The 23,199-nt window shown below is 35.7% G+C and overlaps 1 protein-coding gene across 3 annotated transcripts in view; it reads left to right on the plus strand.

Annotated features, from left to right (window-relative positions):
* Window positions 1–3,799: 3,799 nt before the first annotated feature.
* Eprs1 (glutamyl-prolyl-tRNA synthetase 1) overlaps window positions 3,800–23,199 on the plus strand; it is a 73,607-nt gene continuing 54,207 nt past the window's right edge. For 2 of the 3 annotated variants that reach the window (XM_048809345.1, XM_015483633.2), the window contains exons 1-9: window positions 3,802–3,973; window positions 8,677–8,761; window positions 11,109–11,208; window positions 12,291–12,447; window positions 14,997–15,136; window positions 15,940–16,034; window positions 19,151–19,277; window positions 19,981–20,173; window positions 21,667–21,838. In XM_048809345.1, coding sequence (XP_048665302.1) covers window positions 3,928–3,973; window positions 8,677–8,761; window positions 11,109–11,208; window positions 12,291–12,447; window positions 14,997–15,136; window positions 15,940–16,034; window positions 19,151–19,277; window positions 19,981–20,173; window positions 21,667–21,838 — 1,115 coding nt within the window. In that variant the 5' untranslated portion in view covers window positions 3,802–3,927. Of the gene's footprint in view, window positions 3,974–8,676; window positions 8,762–11,108; window positions 11,209–12,290; window positions 12,448–14,996; window positions 15,137–15,939; window positions 16,035–19,150; window positions 19,278–19,980; window positions 20,174–21,666; window positions 21,839–23,199 lie in introns of all 3 variants that reach the window. The other variant, XM_048809346.1, reaches the window with a different exon arrangement.

The raw sequence follows: 23,199 nt of genomic DNA on the forward strand, positions 1-23,199 counted from the left end.
ATGCTAAAGAGAACATAACGACAGCCCCCACCAAAAAAATAAGAAAAGGAAGAGGGACCTATCTGAGCCTAGGCTTCCATTTTTCCCTTTTGCACCTTAAACCACTTTAGCCTTCAATTAAATAGCACCAAGTGACCCTTTATCATGCTACATCGAGCATCTGTTGGTTACTTAGCAGAGGATAACCAAAATTCCTAACCCACAAAAATATGAGATACAATAACATGGTTATTACTTTAAGTTACTAAATTTGGGAGGTTTGTCAAGAGCAATAGGTAAATGACTTGATTTGAATTTCTATTTTCCAATTGAAAACAAATTACCTATTGAAGAGACCAATAATGATAATATATTAATTATAAAGAAACAATTTCTTTTTTGTGGTTCTAGGGTTGAGCCCAAGGCCTTGCGCATGGTAGGCAAGTGTTCTACTGTTCAGCTATACCCCCAGCCTTTAATAAGATTTTTGATGCTTTAATTAGAAATTGGTTCCTAGAGGGCTAGAAATATAGCTCAATGGTAGAGCACTTGCTTTGCATACATGTGGCCCTGGGTTTGATCCCCAGCACCATAAAAACAGTCATACTAGACAAATTAAATTGTTCCTTCTTTAGTTCTGACAGATCCATATATGCACTATATGTACATTTAGCTCATCTCTTTGAGTTTTTAAGTCCTCACATACTTAATTGTTATTGAGTAAGCATAATATATATTGCTTTCATTCATTCCAACATTTATTGAGACCCTCCTCTGTTAAGTACAGAGCATAATGTTGGAGACCCAAAAATGAATAATACATAGTTCTTGGCAATGATGTGCTCACAGTCTAGTGACATAATGGTCTGGGTTGAATTGGAGATATGCAGATGAAATATTCTCCAAAGCACAATCTTTGCATGCTTTACTGAGAAATAAATACATTTTGTTGTTTTGCTCTACTGACAAAACATCAGATCTTTGCATAGTTGGCTTCTTCTCAATGGACTGGTCTCGTCCCAAATTTTACTAAAAGAAGTTTTGTCCGGGATTGGGGTATAGCTTAGTGGTAGAGTGCTTGTCTAGCATGTGCGAGGCCCTGTAAAAAAGATCTTCTCCAACTACTGAAGTTCTCCTTCTCTGATTTCCTTTCTATCCCAAATATCACTTTCTAAAGTAAAACTGTTTATTTGCTACCTCACTCCCACCATCATGTAAACTTCATAAAATTAGGAATTTTTGTTAACCACATATTTCTAATACTAAGAACACTGCTGGGCACATAGGATATACTTTCAAAATATTGTTAAATGAACAATGTACTACAATTACTCTAATATGTTGTTGAAACCTTTTTAGGTGCCCTTTCTGAAACACACTGGGAGAAATTCTGTTTCTATAGTAGGAAAATTCTGATTTTTCCCATCATGTCATGGATAGTTTTCCTCTTATCTTCGAGTTTTGTGGCTTATTCCAAGAAGGTAAACAGGGTTCATACCCTCTCTTCAGTGCTCTAGCTCCTCTCTTTGTGTCACCTTCCTTTTGTATTTTCTTTCTTCAATTAAAATGATTTTTATTTTATTACATTTCTATATAAAGTGGATTAAATCCTTCTCAGAACAAGAAGAGGATATATGTAAATAAGCACAATACACGCTTGCTGAGATTCCAAGTGACTGTGTCTTCCATTTTTGCCAGACTCATGTTCCTGGTTATGATGTCCCTTAAAACCAGCAGCTGGAAGAGCAAGCAAACAAGACAGCATTTGCTCCAAAAGGGAATAAGTAAAACTGATTCTATTTAGTGAATCACTAAGAGGCAAAACTGTGGAAAACCTTATGCTTTATAGTTTACAGGTACTGTGGCAGTGTTTTCCAAGGACAGCTTTTTTTAGGCCCTGGCCCAGAGCTCCAGCTTGTCATGTTGCTTAGGAAAACTCAAACAACAAATACAAATATTTAATATTTAACTTATTCTTCTTTATTCTAAGAATTAATACATAGCTCAAGAACACCATTCTAAGATAAAAGATAACACAAATTTATTTCCATTGTTCCTAAATTTTTAATTCCATTTTACAAAGTAAACTTTTATAGTTTTTGTCTTCATAAATACAGGCTTTGTGGCCTTTTCCTCATAACCAAAAATGACACAGTAGGAAGAATCTCCAGCAGTAAGCATTATGAGGAGTCTGATGATGTCTAAGACATTGTTCCAACAAATAAAAATCTTAAAAGCTGGCAGGGTGTGCAGAAAATAAATCAATTCCAACAAAGGAAGGTACGAAGGCAAGCTTTGGTGTGTACAGAATCACCTGGAGAACTTGATGAACATGAGTTTTAGGATCCCATTTCTGGAGATTTTGATAGGAAAGGACTGGGAGGGAGGGGAGAGAACTTGCTCTGCCTTAGGTACCTTGCCACCTCTGGAGGCTGGCTAGTCGGTTCAATGGATAAGAGTAGGTAAAGCCTCTATGGGTGCATTAAACACTCAAGTCTCATGGAAGATGGATATAAATGACACTCTCTAGTGAAAACAAGAACATTTAGGGGAGATTAATGTTATCAAAAATTCAGTCCTTGTCCCTGATGCCAATCCAATAACAAGGACATGGTTTTGAGAAAAAGGAAAAAGAAGTTTTATTGCTTTGCTAGTAAAGGAGAAAGAAGCACAAGGGACTCCAATCCCAGAGGATATGATTCTGCCCATCCCAGGAAACAGGTTTTTTTTTGGAGGTGATTCAAAGGCTACATTCCGCTTGTTTTGTCCAGAGTTGTACTTCACTTGTTAATTTGAGAGAGAGTTATTTTTGAAATCTTCTGGTGCTATCCCCAAGGTCTGAATTACTCCATTCTGGTGGTGGGTGTGTGCTTAAGGACAGATAACTGCCTCCGATGGGGAAGAAAGGTAATTCTGTTTCCCCTGAGATTAGAGAGGGAGAGATATTAAGGAAGAGCAGAGAAAGAAACATGTCCCTTTTAAAAATAAGTTGCAGTGATAGAGCATCAAGGGCTACATAAAACATAAAGTTGACCACTGTTACTTTAAGAAAATGAGGGTGGGATTAGGTTGGGATAGTCTTTTGAATTAATATCAGGCCCCTTGAGCTTGAACACCAGCCTTTGGAGAATGCCTAGAGATGGAGATATCTATCTCTCTCTCTCTCTCTCTCTCCCTCTTACGCACACACATACACCACAGAGAGGAAGAATCAGATGACCTTCTGAAAAGCATGTTTGCACAGTCCACTCAACAGCAAGACAAACTGGGGCAGAAGTTTTGCTTTGCTTCAAACACTTTGCTGCTAATCCATACCCTCAGGTCTAGCAGTTTTCCTTAAAAGTCTTTAATAATAATAAAATTCACTTGTAATCATTATTTTGTAATAAACAATAACTTTTAAACTATGTCTCTCTTGATAAAAATACAGAAAACATTAGAAGTTTCTCCAAATCCCAATGTAACCGTGGCTGTTATTTTGTATGTAAGCTTCCAAGACTTTCCTGTACGTTTGCATACAACATATGCTAATTAACAATACACAGTGCACGTTCTGCCAAGTACTTCACATAAACGCCCAATCCGCAGTAGAAACGGTCTGACAACCTTGCTGTTTTCTTTTGCGAAGTGTCGAAACGTTCAGTCCGCTTCTGAGTATTTTGGAGAGCAGCGTGGAAGGCCACGTAGGTTCTACCGAATAGCTGCGGAAAGGCGGAGCATCGAGGACTTGCAACTCCCGTGGAAAGCGAGGGCGAGGGCGGTGACGGCGCGCCGTGATGACGCACTACGGCGTGCGCGATGACAGCATTGGTCGCGGCAAATAGGCGGGGCGGAGGCTGCGGCGGCGTCGGGCGCGTGCACACGTTGCATCCTCCCGTTTTCAGCCGGTCGCGGGTCTTTAGGGCACCAGGCAGGCGGGCTGACAGGTGTATCAGAAGACCCGTGGAGATGGCTGCGCTCTGTCTCACAGTGAATTCTGGAGACCCGCCCCTGGGTAAGAGGCAGCTGCCGCCGACCGTGTGGGTTGCATCAGCCAGGGAGGGTGCGGGGCTGGGAACCTCGCTGCGCCCCGGCTTGGCGCAGTGGCGGCGGTCACGGCCTGGGAGAATGGGCCTTCCCTTTTCCCCAAGCTACACACGGAGTAGGCCCCGACCCCTTCGCCTTCTGCACGTTACCTAGGGCATCTGCTGCGGAAGACAACGGTTTCCAGGGCGTGGAGGAAGGCGCGGTGTGAGCCCAGGGCGGGCAACCCGAGGCTTTTGGGCCACCTTCTCTCAGAGGGTTGACTTTAAGCCAGTTTCCTGCTCCCTTTTTGAAATGCATTCCTCTGGGGACCAAGAACTGGTCGTAGAAATAACATCTTAAAACTTATCTTCGCTTTGTTTTTAGCATTTTCTCTCCCAACTCTCGTCTTGAATTTAGTTGATTTTTCCTTACATTTTGTCAGGGTCTAAATGAACCAAGTAGATTGTCCTATTAGCATTTAGGCTTTTAACTGGGGTTGCATTTATTTTTAGTTAAAAGAGTGGTAAAAAGGATAATTGCTAAAAACGGGTTTACTGCATGTTAATGAGGTTGTTTTTCTACACACCCTGTGGATGTAGTAAATGTCAGAGTAAACATCAGATCTTATGTTTACATATGTTTATCTGTATGTTCACCTTCCTGATACATCTTAAGTTGAAATTGAAATTGCTTTTTCAACTTGGCCGAGGTTACTGTGGGTAAATAGCGTAGAATTTCTGCTTTTTCATTACTTTGGGAAATTACACAAAAGAATTTTAAGTACTTTACTCCTGTGCTTTTTAATACATAGTTAAATGCACAGTACTTCCCCACCCCCCACTCTGGTGCTGAGGATTGAACCCAGGACCTTGTGCATGCTAGGCAAATGATCTACCAACTGAGCTGTGTCCCCTTCTCTACACAAGTACTTTCTAATGTTCAAGAAGCCCAGACTTTTAAATATAATTGTCCACGGGGAATCATGAAATTAATCATTATTTTCTCAACTTTGGTGGTGTTGTGAGTTTATTGGAATACTTTTTTTTTTTTTGGGTGCTGAAGATTGAACATAGGGCCTTCTGCATTCTAAGCAAAGGTTTACCATTGAGTTACACTTCCAGCCCTTAAAAAATAACCATTTTAGATATTAAAAATGATAGGTGTTAGTGTATTGGTTTCAGGAATTGTGGGCTAACCCCACAACAAATGAATGAGCTCAGAAAGAAATAGATTTGATTCTTGAGCTGGACTAATATTAGACAATGTGGCCTCATGGTTGAGAGCAAAGATATTTGGTTCATGGAGGCCTGAGTGCAGTCCTGGCTGCTAATTATTAGTTGTGGAACCTTGATATTCCTTGTTTAATGACTCCCACAATTTGCTTATTTAAGGAAGTGGGGGTAGGGACTGGGGATGTGGCCCAGCAGTAAAACACTTGCCTAACCTGCTCAAGGCCCTGAGTTCAATCCCCAGCACCACAAAAAGGGAGGGGGGGAGGGCTAATGTTTTCTATATAGTGTTGGTTGCCAGAAAAAAATGAGACTGTAAGTAACATTCCAGACACATTTTAGATATTGATAAGTGGGTATAGTTTTTACTAATGTTGCTTAGATCATTACTCTAAAGGTGATTGATCTATTTCTTTAGTGAATTACAGAACTCGGAACCACATTGCTGTTAGTATTCTGAAAGAGAATTTTAAAGAAATGTGTTATTATTTTGGACTATAGACCAGTTATAAAATATATCTTTTTCTTCTGGTTGTACCTCACCTATCTTTTGTTTTTTTATTTAATTCTTTTCAGTGGCTCAAGTCAGATACATTTTATCTTTAAATAATAAAATTAAATGAAATGTTTAAAAGATGGATTGGATGGCTAGAATTCCTCTGTTTTAATATGTCTAAATGTTATTTTTTAATGTTAAAATAATTTAAAACTTAAAGAAGATGCAATAGAACCAAGAACTTTTCTTCCCTGTACTACCTGAGAGCATACTGCAGTATGATGCATCAGCACCTAAGAATATTCCAGTGTGCATTACCCAGAGGAAGAAATCTCTCCATCTGACCTCTTATAATCATCAAAATCAGGAAATACATCTTGATAAAATCCTTAACATCTAAAGTATGTTCTTCTAACACTGATTGCTTCAATAGTGCCTTCCATAGCATAAGGACCAAAATCTAGGACTAAGTTTTGTTTGTACTTGGTTGTCATGTCTCCTCAATCTTTTTCAATCCAAAATAGTTTAGTAGTTTTTTCCCCTTGGTCTCATAGCTTTGACCCCTCTAAAGATTATAAATCTCTTGAAGAATAACTCCTAATCAGGTTGTCTGATGTTTTCTTGGGACTAGATTTCAGCTTGTGCATCTTTGGCAGGAGTGATTCTTTTTTCTTTATTACAGAATTGATTCCTTATTCTTCATTGCAGCCCATCATTTGATGCATGAATTTGATTTTCCCATTACTAATAATTCCAACCTTGATCACTTACGAGGGCATCTGCCAGCTTTTCCCACTGCAGTTTTCCCTTTTAATTAATAGGTATTTTAATGGGAGAACTTTTGGACCATGCAAACATTCTTCTCTTCATTAAACCTTTGCATGCTGGTTTCAGCATCCATTAATGTTTCCTGCCTAACTTGATTATTATGATGGTTTTCAAATGTTGACCTTCTGATTCTACAGTTCCTTTTAAAGAGCTGAGGGTGTAACTCAGCAGTTGCCTAGCATATGGGAGGTCCTGGGTTCCATCCCCTATACTGCCAAGAAAAAGGATATAATTTATTTTCCAAGTTGGCATTTGTTTTACATTAGTTGACATTTTATTGTGAGAAGAGTTTTCCCATTTAAAAAAAAATCATAGTAAAATAAATATATTCAAAGTATTACATTATTTTCATTTTCAATTTAAAAATTTTTTATTTTTAAAAATTAGTTTTGTTGGGGCTGGGGTTGTGGCTCAGAGGTAGAGCACTCACCTAGCATGTGTGAAAAACTGGGTTCGACCCTCAGCACCACATAAAAATAAAATAAAGATATATTATCCACCTATAACTAGAAAATAAATATTTTTTAAAATTAGTTTTGTTGAGTTATAATTTGTATACAGTCAAGTATACCAGCTTTATGAGTACAAGTTGACATAAAATATGCAGTGATATATGTAATTTATAAACCTCCACCACAACAATAATATAGAATATTTCTGTTGCTTCCAAAACATTCCCTTATTCCCTTTTTAGTCATCTCTCTCCTCATCCCTGGCTCCTGGTAGCCTCTGACATGTTTTTTGTCACTTTGTTTGCTTTTTCTAGAATTTCATGTGCATTGAACCATATTATATATTCTTTTACTCCTAAGATAGTGTTTTTTATATTTATTTTGTTGCTTATAATGGTTTATTTCTTTTATTTGCTCAGTAGGATCCTTTTGTAATGATATGCTAAAATTTATTTCATTTTGGTGGTCAAATTGCCCCAATATGCCAGGGGAGTCTAAGCTGGCCTCTATGTCTTTGTGACCTGATTTTTTATCTCTCTTTTGAATAATTTCTTGTTTTAATCTGTTTTGTGCTAATATAGCAGAATACCACAGAGTGGGTAATATTTTACTTTATTATTACTAATAGTATTAGTAGTATTTTTGCAATGTTGTTATCCTCTTGTACACTCTACAGAAGTGTTCTCCCACTGAGCTACATCCTGCATCCCAGACTGGGTTATTTATAATGACAGAAGTTTATTGTCTGATGTTTTTGGAGCATGGTAAATCCATGACAAAGGGGATACATCTGGCAAGTCCTTCTTGCTGTGTCATAACATAGCAGAAGAGCTGAGAAAGAGCACATGAGAGAGAGCAAACCCATTCCCACATTGCCTCTTGACCTAAAATACCTGTTAAAGGTCCTATTTCTTGATATTGTTATAGTGGCTATGAAATTTCAACATAAGTTTCTGAGGGGACAGACCTTCAAACAGAACTTGATTTCTAGCACAATAAGATATTCTAGGTTACTTTCCCTAACCTGGTGTCGTTTCCAAGGGAGCATGGTATTTGGAAATGATATATGAATGCTAGCTGTTCATCTTAACAAATTAAGAAAACAAAGTATTAGTGAGTCAATTTAGTAAAATGTGTTGAGAGGCAGTAGTACTCTGTTGCAGAGTGGGAGGTCTGGACTGAGCGCTGCATTCAACTCCTGACTGCCATGTATTTAGCTAAGGACATCAGGCTGGTTCTTTAACCTCTCTAAGCTTCAGTTTCCTCTTCTATAGTGGGAATAAAGGTATCAACTTAAGGTTATGACAAAGATTAAAAATTGTAATTACTCTAAAGCATTTAGTGTAGAACCTACCACATAGTAATCACTTAAATACTTTTGACTTTTATACAAGGTACAATTCTAATTTCTTATCATCTAAAGAAGGAGAAGATTCATTTTATTGTTACTAATCAAAACCTGAGCATATTCGGAAGCAAGTGGACTGTGCTAATAATGAATTCTAATTTATTTCTCCAAGATCAAAGTCTAGATTTGCTGTCTATATCCTGCTGTGGGGGAAAAAAAAAAGGTTACTCCTTATGGGACATAATATTGGTTTGTTGACTCATCCCTAATGCTTTGTGACTCAAGTTATAAATACTACATTGTTTTTAAAGAGAAATCTTTTCATCCTATCATTTTTAGAAGCTTTGCTGGCGGTAGAACATGTGAAAGGTGATGTCAGCATTTCTGTTGAAGAAGGGAAAGAAAATATTCTTCGTGTTTCTGAGTAAGTGCTTTTTAATTTCTATTTTTAGTACTGAACAATATTTAAAAAATATTCATCATTAAATGTTGTATGCTTGTTTTACTTGCTAATTAGATAGGTTTTGTTCCTAGAGAGAAGCATGCTTTGTCATTCTCAAGGAACAGCAGCCAGAGAATTATGCTTGTCAGCTAGCTATCTGATTACAACTTGTAATCTGTTTAAAATAAATGGAAATGTTCAGAAAGATTTATATTTAAAGCTTTTAAATTCTTATAATTATATTTAATTATAATTATATAATTATATAATTATATATACAAATATAGATAATTGTATAATTTCTGGTGGAAAATAGAAATACTGAAAATAAATAATAATGAGAAAGAAATTGATAAGTCCACAATGTAAAATGTTGGCATCTTTGGAAAAGGAGGAAAAAAAAAAAAAGACTTATGAAGAATTTCTTTTTCTTGTTCTGCGGTGCTGGGGATTCAGACCAGGGCCTCAAGCATGTTAGACAAGTGCACTTTCACTGAGCTGCATGTCCAGTTTGGGGTGGTCCTGTCAACTGTAAGTTCTATTCTAGGATGAGCTGTTAATTTGAGGAACCTCTGATGTCAGTGTCCTTAGTTTTTTCTTGGGTATCCAATTATCCAAAGACTATTTTACTCTTTAGAGAAAAAAAAAGCTCAAGTTTTTCCAGGGTAGGGTATGTGAAGTAGCACAGCTGTGGAGGGTAAGTTTGAGAATACCCATGTTTCTGAATGATTGTTAAAGGGATTTTCAGCTAAGCCTATTTTAGCCCCAGTTCATTCTCACAGCAGAGATACTTATTTTTCTTGATTCTCATCTTTTGTGGACATTAAGTTGAGTTAGTTTTCAAATTTGTCCATTTAAGATTCAGTTTTTTCAGGTCTGCTAAGTCCATCTGCATTTCAGCTTCTGATTTTTCCCCCCATGGTGCTGGGGATCCCCAGGGCCTTGTGCATGTGAGGTAAGAACTGTACCACTCAGCTACACCCTCAGCCCCTAGCTTCTAAAATTTTATTGCTGTTGTCTCTTCTCTGTATGTTTTAACATCTCTTAAAGAAAAAAGTACTTTTTGCCAGGCGTTGTTATCCACACTTGCAATTACAGGGGCTTGAGGCAGGGTGATCCAAGTTGTTTTTTTTTTAAACAGTTTTTTTGTTTGTTTGGTACTGGGGATTGAACTTGGGGTACTCAACCACTGAGCCACTTCCTCAGCCCTATGTTGTATTTTATTAGAGGCAGGGTCTCACTGAGTTGTTTAGTGCCTGGCAGTTGCTGAAGCTGGCTTTGAACTCAAGATTCTCCTGTTTCAGCCTCCCAAGCTGCTGGGATTACTGGTATGCGCTATTGCGCCCAGCAGGATGATCCAAGTTTTAGGACCTAACTCTAATTTATGGAGACCCTGTCTCAACATTAATTTAAAACAAAAACAAACAAAAAAGTCTGGTGATGTAGCTCAATGGTAAAGCACCTCTAGGTTTAGTCTCTAGTAACACACACACAGACCCTGTTTCAAAATAAAAAGGGCTGGGGATGTAACTCAGTGTGGGAGGCTATGGATTCAGTCCCCAGTACTGCAAAAATAAATTTAAAAAAAAAGTACAATTTTACCTTGCAATTTTAAGATGGGGCCTGTCTATGTTGCTCAGACTGCCCTCAAAATTGTGGACTCAAGTAATCCTCCTGTCTTAGCCTCTTGAGTAGTAGAACTATAGGTGCACACTTTTGTGCCTGGCTGCAATGGGGTTTGGTTTGCCTTCTTTACCATAAAATTGACAATAGCCTGTGAATCCTTGGTTTCTTTGTCTTGATTTATTTATTTTACCTTTTTCATGGTGGTGGGGAGGAACCAAGAGCCTCATGCATAAGAGGCAGGTACTCTACCTCTGAGTCATATCCCCACCCCACCTTGATTTATTTTAAATCATTTTTTCTCTATATCTAATAATTTTCATATTTCACCACTGAACAGTTTTTATTGAATATAGAAACTAAAAATTAGGAAGTTGAAGCATCATTTAGAGTCTGTTCTAATGTAAATTTATAGATTTAGCTGGATATTTCAGAACAGTTCAGAACTTGATAGAAACAGTATAAAGAACAAATCAGCAGATCTTTTGTTTTACTACAGTAGAAAAGAACATACAAATCAGCAGATCTTTTGTTTTACTATAGTAGAAAAGAACGTGCAAATCAGCAGATCTTTTGTTTTACTATAGTAGAAAAGAACATGTAAATATTTAAGGTTTCTATTTTTGCTTTTTCATTAAGTCTCATGACTCTTACTGATTTGTGAGAGTAACCATACATAGTACTTTATCTCATTCTTATTTTGTAGAAATGTGGTATTCACCGACATAAATTCCATACTTCGCTACTTGGCTAGAGTTGCAACTACAGCTGGGCTCTATGGCACTAACTTGATGGAGCATACTGAGGTAAACAGTGAATATTTCTTTGTGTTTTGTTTTGATTTATGCTTCTGAATTTTTACAAGCTTTATCATCTTCTAATATATTGTTATATACTATTATTATTATTACAGCATTATGCTGTATTGCCCACACTGACTTCATAGTCCTGTGCTCAAGTTGTCCTTCTCCCTCAACCTTCCCAAATAGCTGGGACTATAGGCTTATGCCACCTCACCTGCATTTTGTACTATTATTCTACTTAAGGATATTAACAGTATTCATCATAGATCAGGTTAAGGAATGCTCATTGTGTTTTTACTTTAATAAAAAGATTAATTTTTTATAAGCTCTAAAGTTTGAATGTTTAATCCCACATCAGAGGTTCTATTGGCATTTAGTGTTACGTTTATCTACCTAGATTCCTAGATCATCTAATTTAACTAACTTACTTGACAAGTTAAGCAACAAGTCTAGCAAAATTAAGAGATTTGCCCAGGGTAACGTACAAGTTTGGATCCCATTTTCTTTTCTGAGTATATACTTTATTTAATTACAGTCATAACTGATTAATTGTTGGTTCCATTCTGAAGGTGCATTTTTCCCTCTGCCTTATTTGTACTCTGATTCTTCTAAATGTCATAAAGCTTAAAATATAAAGAATGTTTTTTAACTATTTACTTTTACATTCTACAGACCAAGACCTGCTTTTTTAGTTGTTTCAAGTTGGTTACTCCTTCCTATTACCGGTTCTCAGGTCTTTTTTTAAAGTTTTTTTTTAATAATTTTATTTTTTACTTTTATTTTATTTTTTGGAGACAAGATGAATTTGTTTTGTTTTGGTACCAGGGATTGAACACAGGGGTGCTTAACCACTGAGTTACATCCTCAGCCTGTTTTTGTTTTTAAGGTAGGGGTCTCCTTAAGTTGCATAGGGCTTAAATGCCATTTTAGATCCCAGGTATCCAAAATTGAATCCATAGAATGGATTCTATAATTTGAGATAAGTGTAATTCTAACTAAGGCATCCAAGAGTGTACTGTTGCTCAAGTTAACTAGAATTTTTTCTAAGTGTGGGGTGTATTTGTTTTCTGTCTTTGTGTTTATAGGTTGATCACTGGTTGGAATTTAGCACTACAAAATTGTCTTCGTGTAATTTGTTTGCTTCTGCAATCAGTGAGCTCAATCATTGCCTATCTCTGAGAACATATTTAGTTGGAAACTCCATGACCTTAGCAGATTTATGTGTTTGGGCCACTCTAAAAGGTATCAAGAATTTCTCTTAAAAAATTCTGTTTTAATCATTAAATATTGTTTTGGATAAGTACATGTATTTTTGTGTTTCTGTATATGTGTGCATAATGTTTAGGTAGTACTTTTTTTTTTTAATACTTTAGTTTGTTTGTTTATTTATTTATTTTTTATGTGTGCTGAGGATCGAACTCAGGGCCTCGCACATGCTAGGTGAACACTTTACTGCTGAGCCACAACCGCAGCCCTAGGTAGTACTTTTATGACTTTTTCAGAGGAGTGAGTGCTCCATCTATTTCTGTACAATATGGGAATTTCCTGTACTCTGTCCTTGGGGGTCATCTGTCTCACTAATCCCTCTTGCCTTTGGAGGTGTCTTTGTTCCTGTTTAAGAAGCCTTATCCCATTTCTGGTCAGTACTTGTCCTACCTCCACCATTACTTGACTCTGGACACTTGTCTCTCATTTGAAAAAATATTTACTGCTAGTAGGACTGTTAGAAGTGGGTGGATAGTGAGGTAGTTTGGACTGTTATTCTTCTGGCAGGACACTATTTTTCTTTTTTTGTTTTTCTCCTGTGTTGTTGATGGAACACAGGGCCTAGGCAAGTACTCTACTGCTAAGTTTCATCCCCAACACTTACTTCCTCCTCGCGAATGTAACAGATAGAAATATATTCTTAGGAACTTGGAAAGTCAATTTATTGAAAAAAACAGACAACTTTTCATGAGGTTCAATTGATATATAAAACACTTACTTAAATTGTATAATTTGGTAAATATTAACATGATATACACCTGTGAAACCATCATCACAGTCAAGATAATGGAATATAACCAACACCCCACAGAGTTGCAGAAATTTAGAGACAAACCTCTGCAGTTCCCTTGAGTTTAAGAAATAGACTAGAGTTTGGGGAAAGGAATTTATAGAAGCAAGAAAATATAAGATGGTTTGGTCAGCCATGTATTCCAGATTTTAAGGAGGTAAATGCCAAAGTAAATAATTCTGGAATGAAGTTAGGCTTTCATGACATAAGATCACTTATGGAACTAGGCCAGAGGGGAGTTAGCACCTTTAAAAAATAAAACTTTGGGGGCTGGGGTTGTGGCTCAGTGGTACAGCATCATCTAGCACATGCGAGGTGCTGGGTTCAATCCTCAGCACCACATAAATAATAAATAAATAAAATAAAGGCATGTGTCCATCTACAACTAAAAAAAATATTTTAAAAATATTTTAAAAAATGAAATAAAATTTTGATTGTGTAAGTGACCACAGAGAAGCCAAGATGATTACATAGGGACATATGAGCATGCTTTGCAAAAGTACATCATATATGAGAGAAAACATGGATTATTGAGGATGACATAGGGTGATGTGATTATAATTTGTGGGAGTCTTTGATTTATTAAAGCTTAAGGTGGATTAATTTTATTATCAATCTGTGTATAACCATGAACAAAATCATCAGTATAATTAATTGAAACAGGGTTAAATAGTAAGTAGTACTAGGAATTTAACCCAGGGACACTGAAATACATTCCCAGTCCTTTTTATTTGTATTTTGAGACAGGGTCTCATTAAGTTGCTGAGGGTCTCACTAAATTGCTGAAGCTAGCCTCAAACTGGTGATCCTCCTGCCTTAGGCTCTCAGTTCACTGGAATTATAAGCATGTAGCTATGTGTATTTAATAGAAATTTACAAGGTAGGGAGGAAGGATAATGGGATTGATGAGATACAAAGGGAACTTGAATTTTGTTATTTTCTTTAAAAAACCCTGAATACAGTAGGGCAAAATATTTGGGTTATGGTACATGCATAGGCGTTATTTATGTTCTCTACTCTTTTGTGCTTTAAACTTCCTCAAAATTAAATTGTTATAACAATAACCAACATAAAATGAAGGTCTATTTTAATTGAACTGAACTTTTTCATGACGTTTTTGCCTATTGTGAATTTTGACCTAGTATTCATGAAAGAGATGTAATATTCTATAATTCTGTTAGGATTGTAGCTTTTTAATGTTAATGACTTAAGTAAATTTTTCCATCAGTGTCTTTTTAATATTATCCTTGAGGAAACACTATTTCTTGATTTTATTGTTTTCTGCAGTTGATACACTTAAAACTTTAATTATGAAACGAAGCATTTATTTTGACAATGCATGTGTTGAGGGAGTAAAGGCAGGATCTAATATTAGAGAACTTCAGTGAATTGAACTGAAAAAAAATTTGTAATGGTTTTGTGAATTCTATAAAATATATAAAAGTATAAGAAAACATTTCCACATATATCCACATTTTAAAAGCTTCATTAGGGCTGGGATTGTGGCTCAGCGGTAGAGTACTTGCCTAATGAGTGCGAGGCCCTGGGTTCGATCCTCAGCACCACATAAAAACAAATAAAATAAAAGCATTGTGTCCAACTACAATTTAAAAATGAATATATTTTTTAAAAGCTTCATTATAGAAACACAACTTTAAGTTGCATTTACTTAAATTAACCATGATTAGAATTTTGGTTTGAATCTGAAGTTTTATTAAATTATGTTTGTTATTAGGAAATGCTTCATGGCAGGAACAATTGAAACAGAACAAAACTCCAGTTCATGTAAAACGTTGGTTTGGCTTTCTTGAAGCCCAGCAGGCCTTCCGGTCAGTAGGTGCCAAGTGGGATGTTTCAACAAACAAAGATAGAGTGGTAAGCGTTTTTTTAATGCTAACATTTTGGTCTGAGACCCTAGTTTTGAAAATATAGTTATTTCTACTGATGATAAAGCTTCTAAGAAGTAGCTAACATCATTGTCTTGGTTTGATTCAACTGTTCAATTACATAAAGCCCTAATCTTTATATGTCTGAAAGATTGTGATGATACAATGTGTATTCCTTAGGCATCCAAACTCCATATAATTGAAATCTCATTTTAAAATATTTTGTTTTGTTTTGTGCTGGTGATTGAACCTAGGGCCTTGTTCATGCTTCTACCACTAAGCTACATCCCCAGCTCCCATCCTCAGTATTTTACAACTGTGCCATCTTTTTTTTCTCCTGAATATTCTGTTCTCAGTTTTGAAAACCATTGCCCATTGGATCCTGAGATTCTTCAGAGCCTTTTTGTTGATTCTGTAAGGGGATGTGGCATAGAGAATATAGGGAAAAAATCCTCTTCTCCAAAATCTGCTTAGTGTTTTACTTACTTTCCAAGGTCTAGCTTGGTTTTTTCTTCCTTTTAAATTTCCCATTGATCCTAGATACTGTTAACTAATTCACCTGAGTGCTTCAGTGGCACCCTGTACATGTTGATATTGCTTGTGTTTGGTTTTATTTATTTCTTTCATCAGATTTTGAGTCCTCAGGTGCAAGGATGATGTACTAGTCATAATTTTGCTCATAATCAGTGTCATGTCTGATAAATAATAGTTCATGAGTATTTGTTGAATGGATGTATTCTTAAACATTTAACCAGACAACTTTTTGTTGTTAAGAATATTCTGTTTTTTTAGGCACCTGAGAAAAAACAAGATGTTGGGAAATTTATTGAGCTTCCTGGTGCAGAAATGGGAAAGGTTACCGTCAGGTTTCCTCCAGAGGCTAGTGGGTAAGAAAGTACAGCTCATATTTATCATTAAATATTTTTAGTGAAGTAGCTTTAAAACAGTTATTAAATGTTTTACTAATAGGTTGATATAGAATGACATAAGTTATATTTTAATTGTGAGAGTTAACATTCTTAACATTTTTATGGCTTCTGAATTATTAACAGCTAGTATTTATTTAGTTCATAGTCAGCTTATAGTTTTTATTACAGTAATAGTTGACATTTTTATTTTCTTCCAGAGTTTATTTATTTTTCTAGTGCTGGGGATTGAACCCAGGCCCCTGTCTAGGCAAGTGCTCTACCACAGAGGTATACCCCTAACCCACCTTGTTTTTGTTTGTTTTTGAGATAGGATCTCACTAAATTGCCCCAGCTGGTTTGGAAGTTATGATTCTGTATCAATTTTCTGAGTAGCTGGGATTATAGGCACATGCCACCACACCCAGCTCTCGCCCAGATTTTTAAATACAAATCAAGAAAATGCCTATAAAAGAAGGTTTAAATTTTCTTTGTATTTCAGATGGTGATGGGGTTGGCTTTTATTAAATAAGGATTTCTATTTATATCCTGAGCAATGCTTTTAGTTAATGATAGAAGTTACAGTAGCATTCCCCTCCACCCCAATAAATGAAGAGTCGTCCTGAAATACTCACTCCTACCCAATTCTGAAATTCTAGGCACACATAGAAAGTAATGTTTGAATTGCTCATGAGGGGAAAAAACTGTTCTAGTTGTTGGCTACAACCTGGGACTGACTCAGGCCTAGCTCAACAATCCTTAAAGCTACAGAGACACTCTGTCTTTTCACATCTGCATTCCAATATTTTTTATTCCCCCTGCAGCAGGGATTCAGCCCAGGGGCACTCAACCACTGAGCCATATCCCCAGCCCTTTTTATGTATTATTTATTTAGAGACAAGGTCTCACTGAGTTGCTTAGGGCCTCACTAAGTTGCTAAGGCTGGTTTTCAATTCTTGATCCTACTGCCTCAGCCTCCCAAATTGCTGGGATTACAGGTTTGTGTCACCATGCTGGACCTGCATTCCAATTTGGAGCACACTGGTTAAGCTTCGTAATAGGGTTCTTCCGTTGATATTAATATTATAAAATATGTCTTACTAAAGCTGTTGGCCTCACTTAGAAACTTAGCCTTTTAAAGTATTATGCAATATTTTGTTAAATAAGATGATTTTTTTTTTCCAAATTTAGTTTAATTTCAGATTGTGTATTCTGTAGCCAATTCTTTCCCTCCTGTGGTAAATGGAATATGTAGACAATAGAATCCAACAGATAAGGAAAGAAATTTTCTGTCATTATTATTTCTTGGGCTAGTAAGCTGTTTGTGTTTATATATTTAACAATATAAGATTCGTAATATTTTATTTTATAAATGAATATGTTTATTTAAATTATGTCAATCTCAGAGACCATGCTCTCAGCCTAATAAAGTTTAGGGATTTGAAATATAAATCAATATCCAGTTTTTCTTAATATTCATCATTTTGGTTATATTCCCTTATACTGCCTAAGAGTTCTATGTCTTATATGAAAGCCAGAAGACTTGTCTTTGCCTTTAGTCTTACTCTTAGCTAACACGAATGTTCCAGATACTACCAAGTATTTTACGTACTTATTATCCGGATGTGCATATACTACCAAGTATTTCTCATAAAAATAAATCATTAACCCTAAAACCCCTGTGAGGAAGGCACTGTTATAATCTCTGTTTTACAGATGGTTTCATAAAGTGATTAATAAGATGTTTTAGTAACTTGTCAAACCTACACCATTTGGCTTCAGAGTCCAAGCAACTGATGATCATGCTGCTTGTGTTTGTTATGAGTGGTAGAATCCTAATTCTGCATCACTACTAACTCATGTACTTACTTTCTTTAGCTCTTATGACACAGGTTTTCTTTTGAGCTGATTATTTGAGTTGTTTTGTGAATATTTTATAATCCTACTAGCTTTCTTGAGGTTTGGGAATTGTTAGAATGGCATGCATTATTTTAGAGTCACGTAACTTTATTTAAGCACAAGCTGTGTTTTCATTTCATTTCATTGTTCCCCTGCCCCCACCTTTTTTTTGGTGGTAGGCATTTAACCTAGGGCCTCATGTATTTGTCTGCATTGACTTTTGCATATAAAGCCTTCTTAAAATTAAATAGTTGATCTGTAATGCTGTATGAATTTTTAAAAGACTGATTGATTTAAAGAATAATGCAGAGACATACAAAGGATTGTATTTTTCCCTCCTATATTGGATATGAACTTAGATTAAAGATGTACTGTGTAATTAGTGACTGTCTTAAACAGTGTGACTGCTGCTACAATTTATCGGTTGAAACTAATAAAAATTGGGGAAAGCTAATTATTTAAACTACTTCATGCCTTGTTTTTTGCCCAGTTGAATGTATTTTTAACACAAGTGTTACAGGATGTTGTTTTTGACCCACAACACTGATAGAAGAGATTGATCAATAATGCCTCTGATTCCTTATCATTGTCAGCTGCCTATAGGAACAGAATGGTATTTTCATAGATTTGGATTCATAGAGTATTGATGCTAGGGTGAGACTTATCACTTAGTTAAAATCTTTTTATTGGCATTTGAAAAAACTAAAGCCTAAAGAAGTAAAGTGGCTTTTCTTTGGATTCCTAATTCTCATTTACTCTCTGATTTAGCTGTCATGATGCAGTGATAGTGTCAGAGGTGCTATTCTTTAGTGGGTATTTGGTGGGTATCCAGTTCCCAGTAGCAACAGATCTTATTAAAAATACACTACCAGGTAGCATTGGCAACAGTTTTGGAAGCAGTTTTCCTCTAACTGAATGACCGTTCCTTTTGAGAAACATAAAAATATTTTCTTTATGGTTGTAATGTTTGTAAATGTTTTTCCCTTTGTCAGCTTTTGCATATGAAGTTGTTTCTTATGATTATAAATGTTGTAGTCTTTTGTCTCTGTTAGGCTCAGATTTTTTATCATAGTACTCCTTAGAAAATGATTGAAGTACCAATTAGAAAGGTTTTTGTTTAGTTCTCCTCAAAAAGGTTAAGTTTAAGTATTTAGTTAAAACTTGTTAATGAGTTTCTTTGTGAAATGTTTTTGTTTTAGTTACTTACACATTGGGCATGCAAAAGCTGCTCTTCTGAACCAGCACTACCAGGTTAACTTTAAAGGGAAACTGATCATGAGATTTGATGACACAAATCCTGAAAAAGAAAAGGAAGATTTTGAGAAGGTAATTAAAAGTGTAGATGACCTCTTTTTCAGAAAGTTCATTAAAAATAGAGGGTGACCTGATACCTTTATGGTATGAACATAAATTTTGTTTCATAGCTGCTTTTTACCTTTCATCTGTATGTTCCATATCCTAGACCTAAGCGAAGAAATGTTGAGTTCCCATACCAAAAATTTAATTTATTTTTCTCTCTCTAATCACTACAGAATTTACCTACATGCTATGTTTTCCTGTGAGTACCAGTTTCACAGGAGGCAGGTTTCCTTTTTTGTCATATAATCTTAAGTTTATGAATAAAATGAATACTAAATAGATATTGGAAAATGTGGTTTTCTAGCCTCTTACGTCTTTATTCAGAAGAACTACAGAGGGGCAAATGATTGTCAGTATAACCAATAACAACCAGCTTTTCCAGAGTAAATTGAAAACTCCATCATTAGATCAGCTTTCCCAACTGGAAATTTGGAAGATCATATACTGAATATCTATCTCTCTCTTTTTTCTTTTCTGATCTAATGTTGTACAACTTCCATAACCATTTCCAGGCTGTTAAAGACTGATGGTGTTTTATGACATGTGCTCAGAATGCAGTATCAAGGATTAAAATGCACAAGAAAGTGCAAGATGTACTAATGGTATCAAGGATTAAAATGCACAAGAAAGTGCAAGATGTACTAATGGTTATTTTGATTTCTTATTGCAGGTTATCTTGGAAGATGTTGCATTGTTGCATATCAAACCAGATCAGTTTACTTATACCTCAGATCATTTTGAAACTATAATGAAATATGCAGAGAAATTAATCCAAGAAGGGAAGGCTTATGTGGATGATACTCCTGCTGAGCAGATGAAAGCAGAACGTGAACAGAGGATAGAGTCCAAACATAGAAAAAACTGTAAGGCACATTTAGTATCTTATATTTTAATTGATATTCTTTTATTATGTTTCTTAAGTAGCACATGATTTCTTTTTTGTGAAAGATGCTGGTTTAAAACACTTTCAAAATTATGATTTGTACATTGATTAATCTCATTGAGATCTTTTTTCTTCATCATCTTTACATTCTTACTGCTTTTATTAGCATCACAGTTGCATATGAAGTGTCCATGCCTGTAATCTTTCTTATTACATACAGTCATTTGCAGTGCATTTATTTTATTTGAAGGATTTCTTCTGTAATATTCTATAGTTCTTTTAAATTAAATAATTAACATTTGTAGATACTTTTTTTTTTTTTTTTTTTTTTTTTGATGGTGCTGGCCCTGATTGAGCTCAGGGACACAATACCATTTCTAAAATGTTTGATGATAATGCTTTTAGCACCCAAGTCTTCCTTTCAGTATGTGGATACATGTGAGTATAATATATAAGCTTAATGTTACCCTATATCTCTGAAATATCACATGACTGAAGAGCATACCTTTCTTACTCATAACTTGTGTCCTAAACTTCTAAACTGGGCTGTTTCATTTTGTAATTATGTTGCCAGAACTTCTGCAATGTTTAAATCTTGAATGTTACATTTGAGAAGTATAGTAAATTTAAATTATCATAGTAAGCCTTTTTTATCTACATTTTCAAAAAATGTTAACTAGACTTTTGAATCTATTTTGATTGTTGAGTACAGGTAAAATGTCTATGATGTCTTCAGAAGTTTCCAACAAGAAGGGTTATTTAAGAGTTCTTTCTTACAGTTGAGGGGTAGGCTTTCAATATTCTGATATAGGTAGGACTGTAGTCACTCAAGACATAGAGTCCTTTTTTCTGGAATTAAAACATTTTTCTTTATTGTACACTTTTTTTCTGTCATCTCTCGTTTTCTCGGATCCAAGAGTTTCCTGCTTCTCATTGGGATGACTGAAGGGACTTACAGGGAGCCCACGGGCTCAGGCTCTCAGCCCGAGCCGTGTTCTTCAGACGGGCACGGGCTGCAGCGCCAACGCCTGTGGGCCCCAAGGGCCAGGCCAAACTTGCTCTGTCGTGTGGGCATGAGGCAGCAAAGGAAGAGAATGCTTCTACTTTAAAGGCACAGTGTTAAGTTTGGGTGGGGAAGAAGACAAGGGCTTGACCAGTTGTGCCATGAATGGAAAATGAGAAATATCAAATGAGAAAAACCTCTTTTCTTATCCTTAATTTCTGCTGTATCAGGAAATGGGTTGACTTTATCCTTTCAACATATTTAGAGTGTATTTTCTATTTTGTCAGATAACTTTCATAAGGAAATGTTCTTGGTGTCAGATATTTTAACTCTTAACAATGTGTTTAAACCAAGGGAGCATGTTTTATAATATAAAATGAAAATTTGCGTTGAATTACAAAGTAATTTTATTTCAACCAAATTAGTAATTAATACATTATATAAACTGTAATATAACTATCATTTTATAGCTGTTGAGAAGAATCTACAAATGTGGGAAGAAATGAAAAAAGGGAGCCAGTTTGGTCAGTCTTGTTGCTTGCGAGCAAAAATTGACATGAGTAGTAATAATGGTTGCATGAGGGACCCAACTCTTTATCGCTGCAAAATTCAACCACACCCAAGAACTGGGAACAAATACAAGTAAGTGAATTTCTTTCCATATTGCTAGATAGCCTTCTGGCTTTTGCTTTGATTTACCCTATAAACATGGAATAGATGTAGAAAAGTCAGGAAATCAGGATCTTTTTTTATCCATAGATTAAGCTGCAAGCCTTTTAAAAAGGCTCATGTGTTAAAGTTATTTCATAGGTCACTTTATCTATACAAGTTTTTGAGTCTGCCTAAATTTGCTTTTCATGTATTGATTGGGTAGGTATACTGTGGTGTATATCTTTAGATGAAGATTTTTCTCTTTTTGTAATAAATTCTGATTTTGCTAGGCATAAGGTGACTTAGAAAAGTGATGGTATAAAAATATACTGAAATGTGAACAATATAAGAAAACAATTTTTTTTCAAGTGTTTATTTTTACTGTGTAGGTTTTCAAAGTAACAGGGTTTTTTGTTGTGAGAATGTGTGTATCTGTGTGTCTGTGTGTGTCCCCTACACTAGGGATGGAACCCAGGGCAGTGCTCTTCCACTGAATATACATTTTCAGTATCAAAAATTGCAACCATGTGTGAGTTTTTTGAAAATAGCTGCCACTCTTCCCAGCCCTGATTCTCCTCAAGGTTTCCTTTGTAGTATAATGTAATGGTTTCTTAACTTGTGTCTTAAAAACTTAGAAGATAATATAATAATATCTCTTTAAAAGTTGAGTTTTATTCTGTCACATTTTAAGCAGAATGGTAATTAACCTAATAATTTTCTTTCTTTCTTTTTTTAAACTTACAAAACACTGTTCTACTCCCATTTTGTTATGTTGTTATTGTATGCTTGTGTGTGTGTGTGTGTGTTGGGGGGGTGATTGGGATTGAACCCAGGGCCTTGGGGGTATTAGGCAAGCAACTGAGTTACATCCCCAGCTGTAAAATACTGTTCTTGAATACACTTAACTACAACACTGTTAAGACCTTTAGGTATCTGTTAGAGGGATTATTAAAAAATATTCAAAACCTAAATTCTTTCAGAGCTGTCATAAATATTGTATATTGGTTCCTACCATGTTTTATATTGGTCATTATAGAAATATGATTATAGAATTTGCCAAGCCAATACCCAATTGTGTATTAACTTACAAATTTGCTTTTTAATTTGAATGTTGAATTGGGCTACTGACTTATCTCCCATCATCCCCAGTACTGGGGATTAAACCTAGGGGCACTTTTCCATTGAACTACATCCCTGGTCTTTTTATTTTGAGATAGAGTCTCACTTAATTACCAAGGTGGGCCTCAAACTTGTAATTCTCCTGCTTCAGCCTCTGGAAGGAATTACAGGCATGCACTACTGCACCCAGCAGACCATTGTTTTCAAAAGCTGATAATGTTTTGTTATATTTT

Source organism: Marmota marmota, unplaced genomic scaffold, assembly GCF_001458135.2.
Source record: "Marmota marmota marmota unplaced genomic scaffold, marMar, whole genome shotgun sequence".
NCBI lineage: Eukaryota > Metazoa > Chordata > Mammalia > Rodentia > Sciuridae > Marmota > Marmota marmota.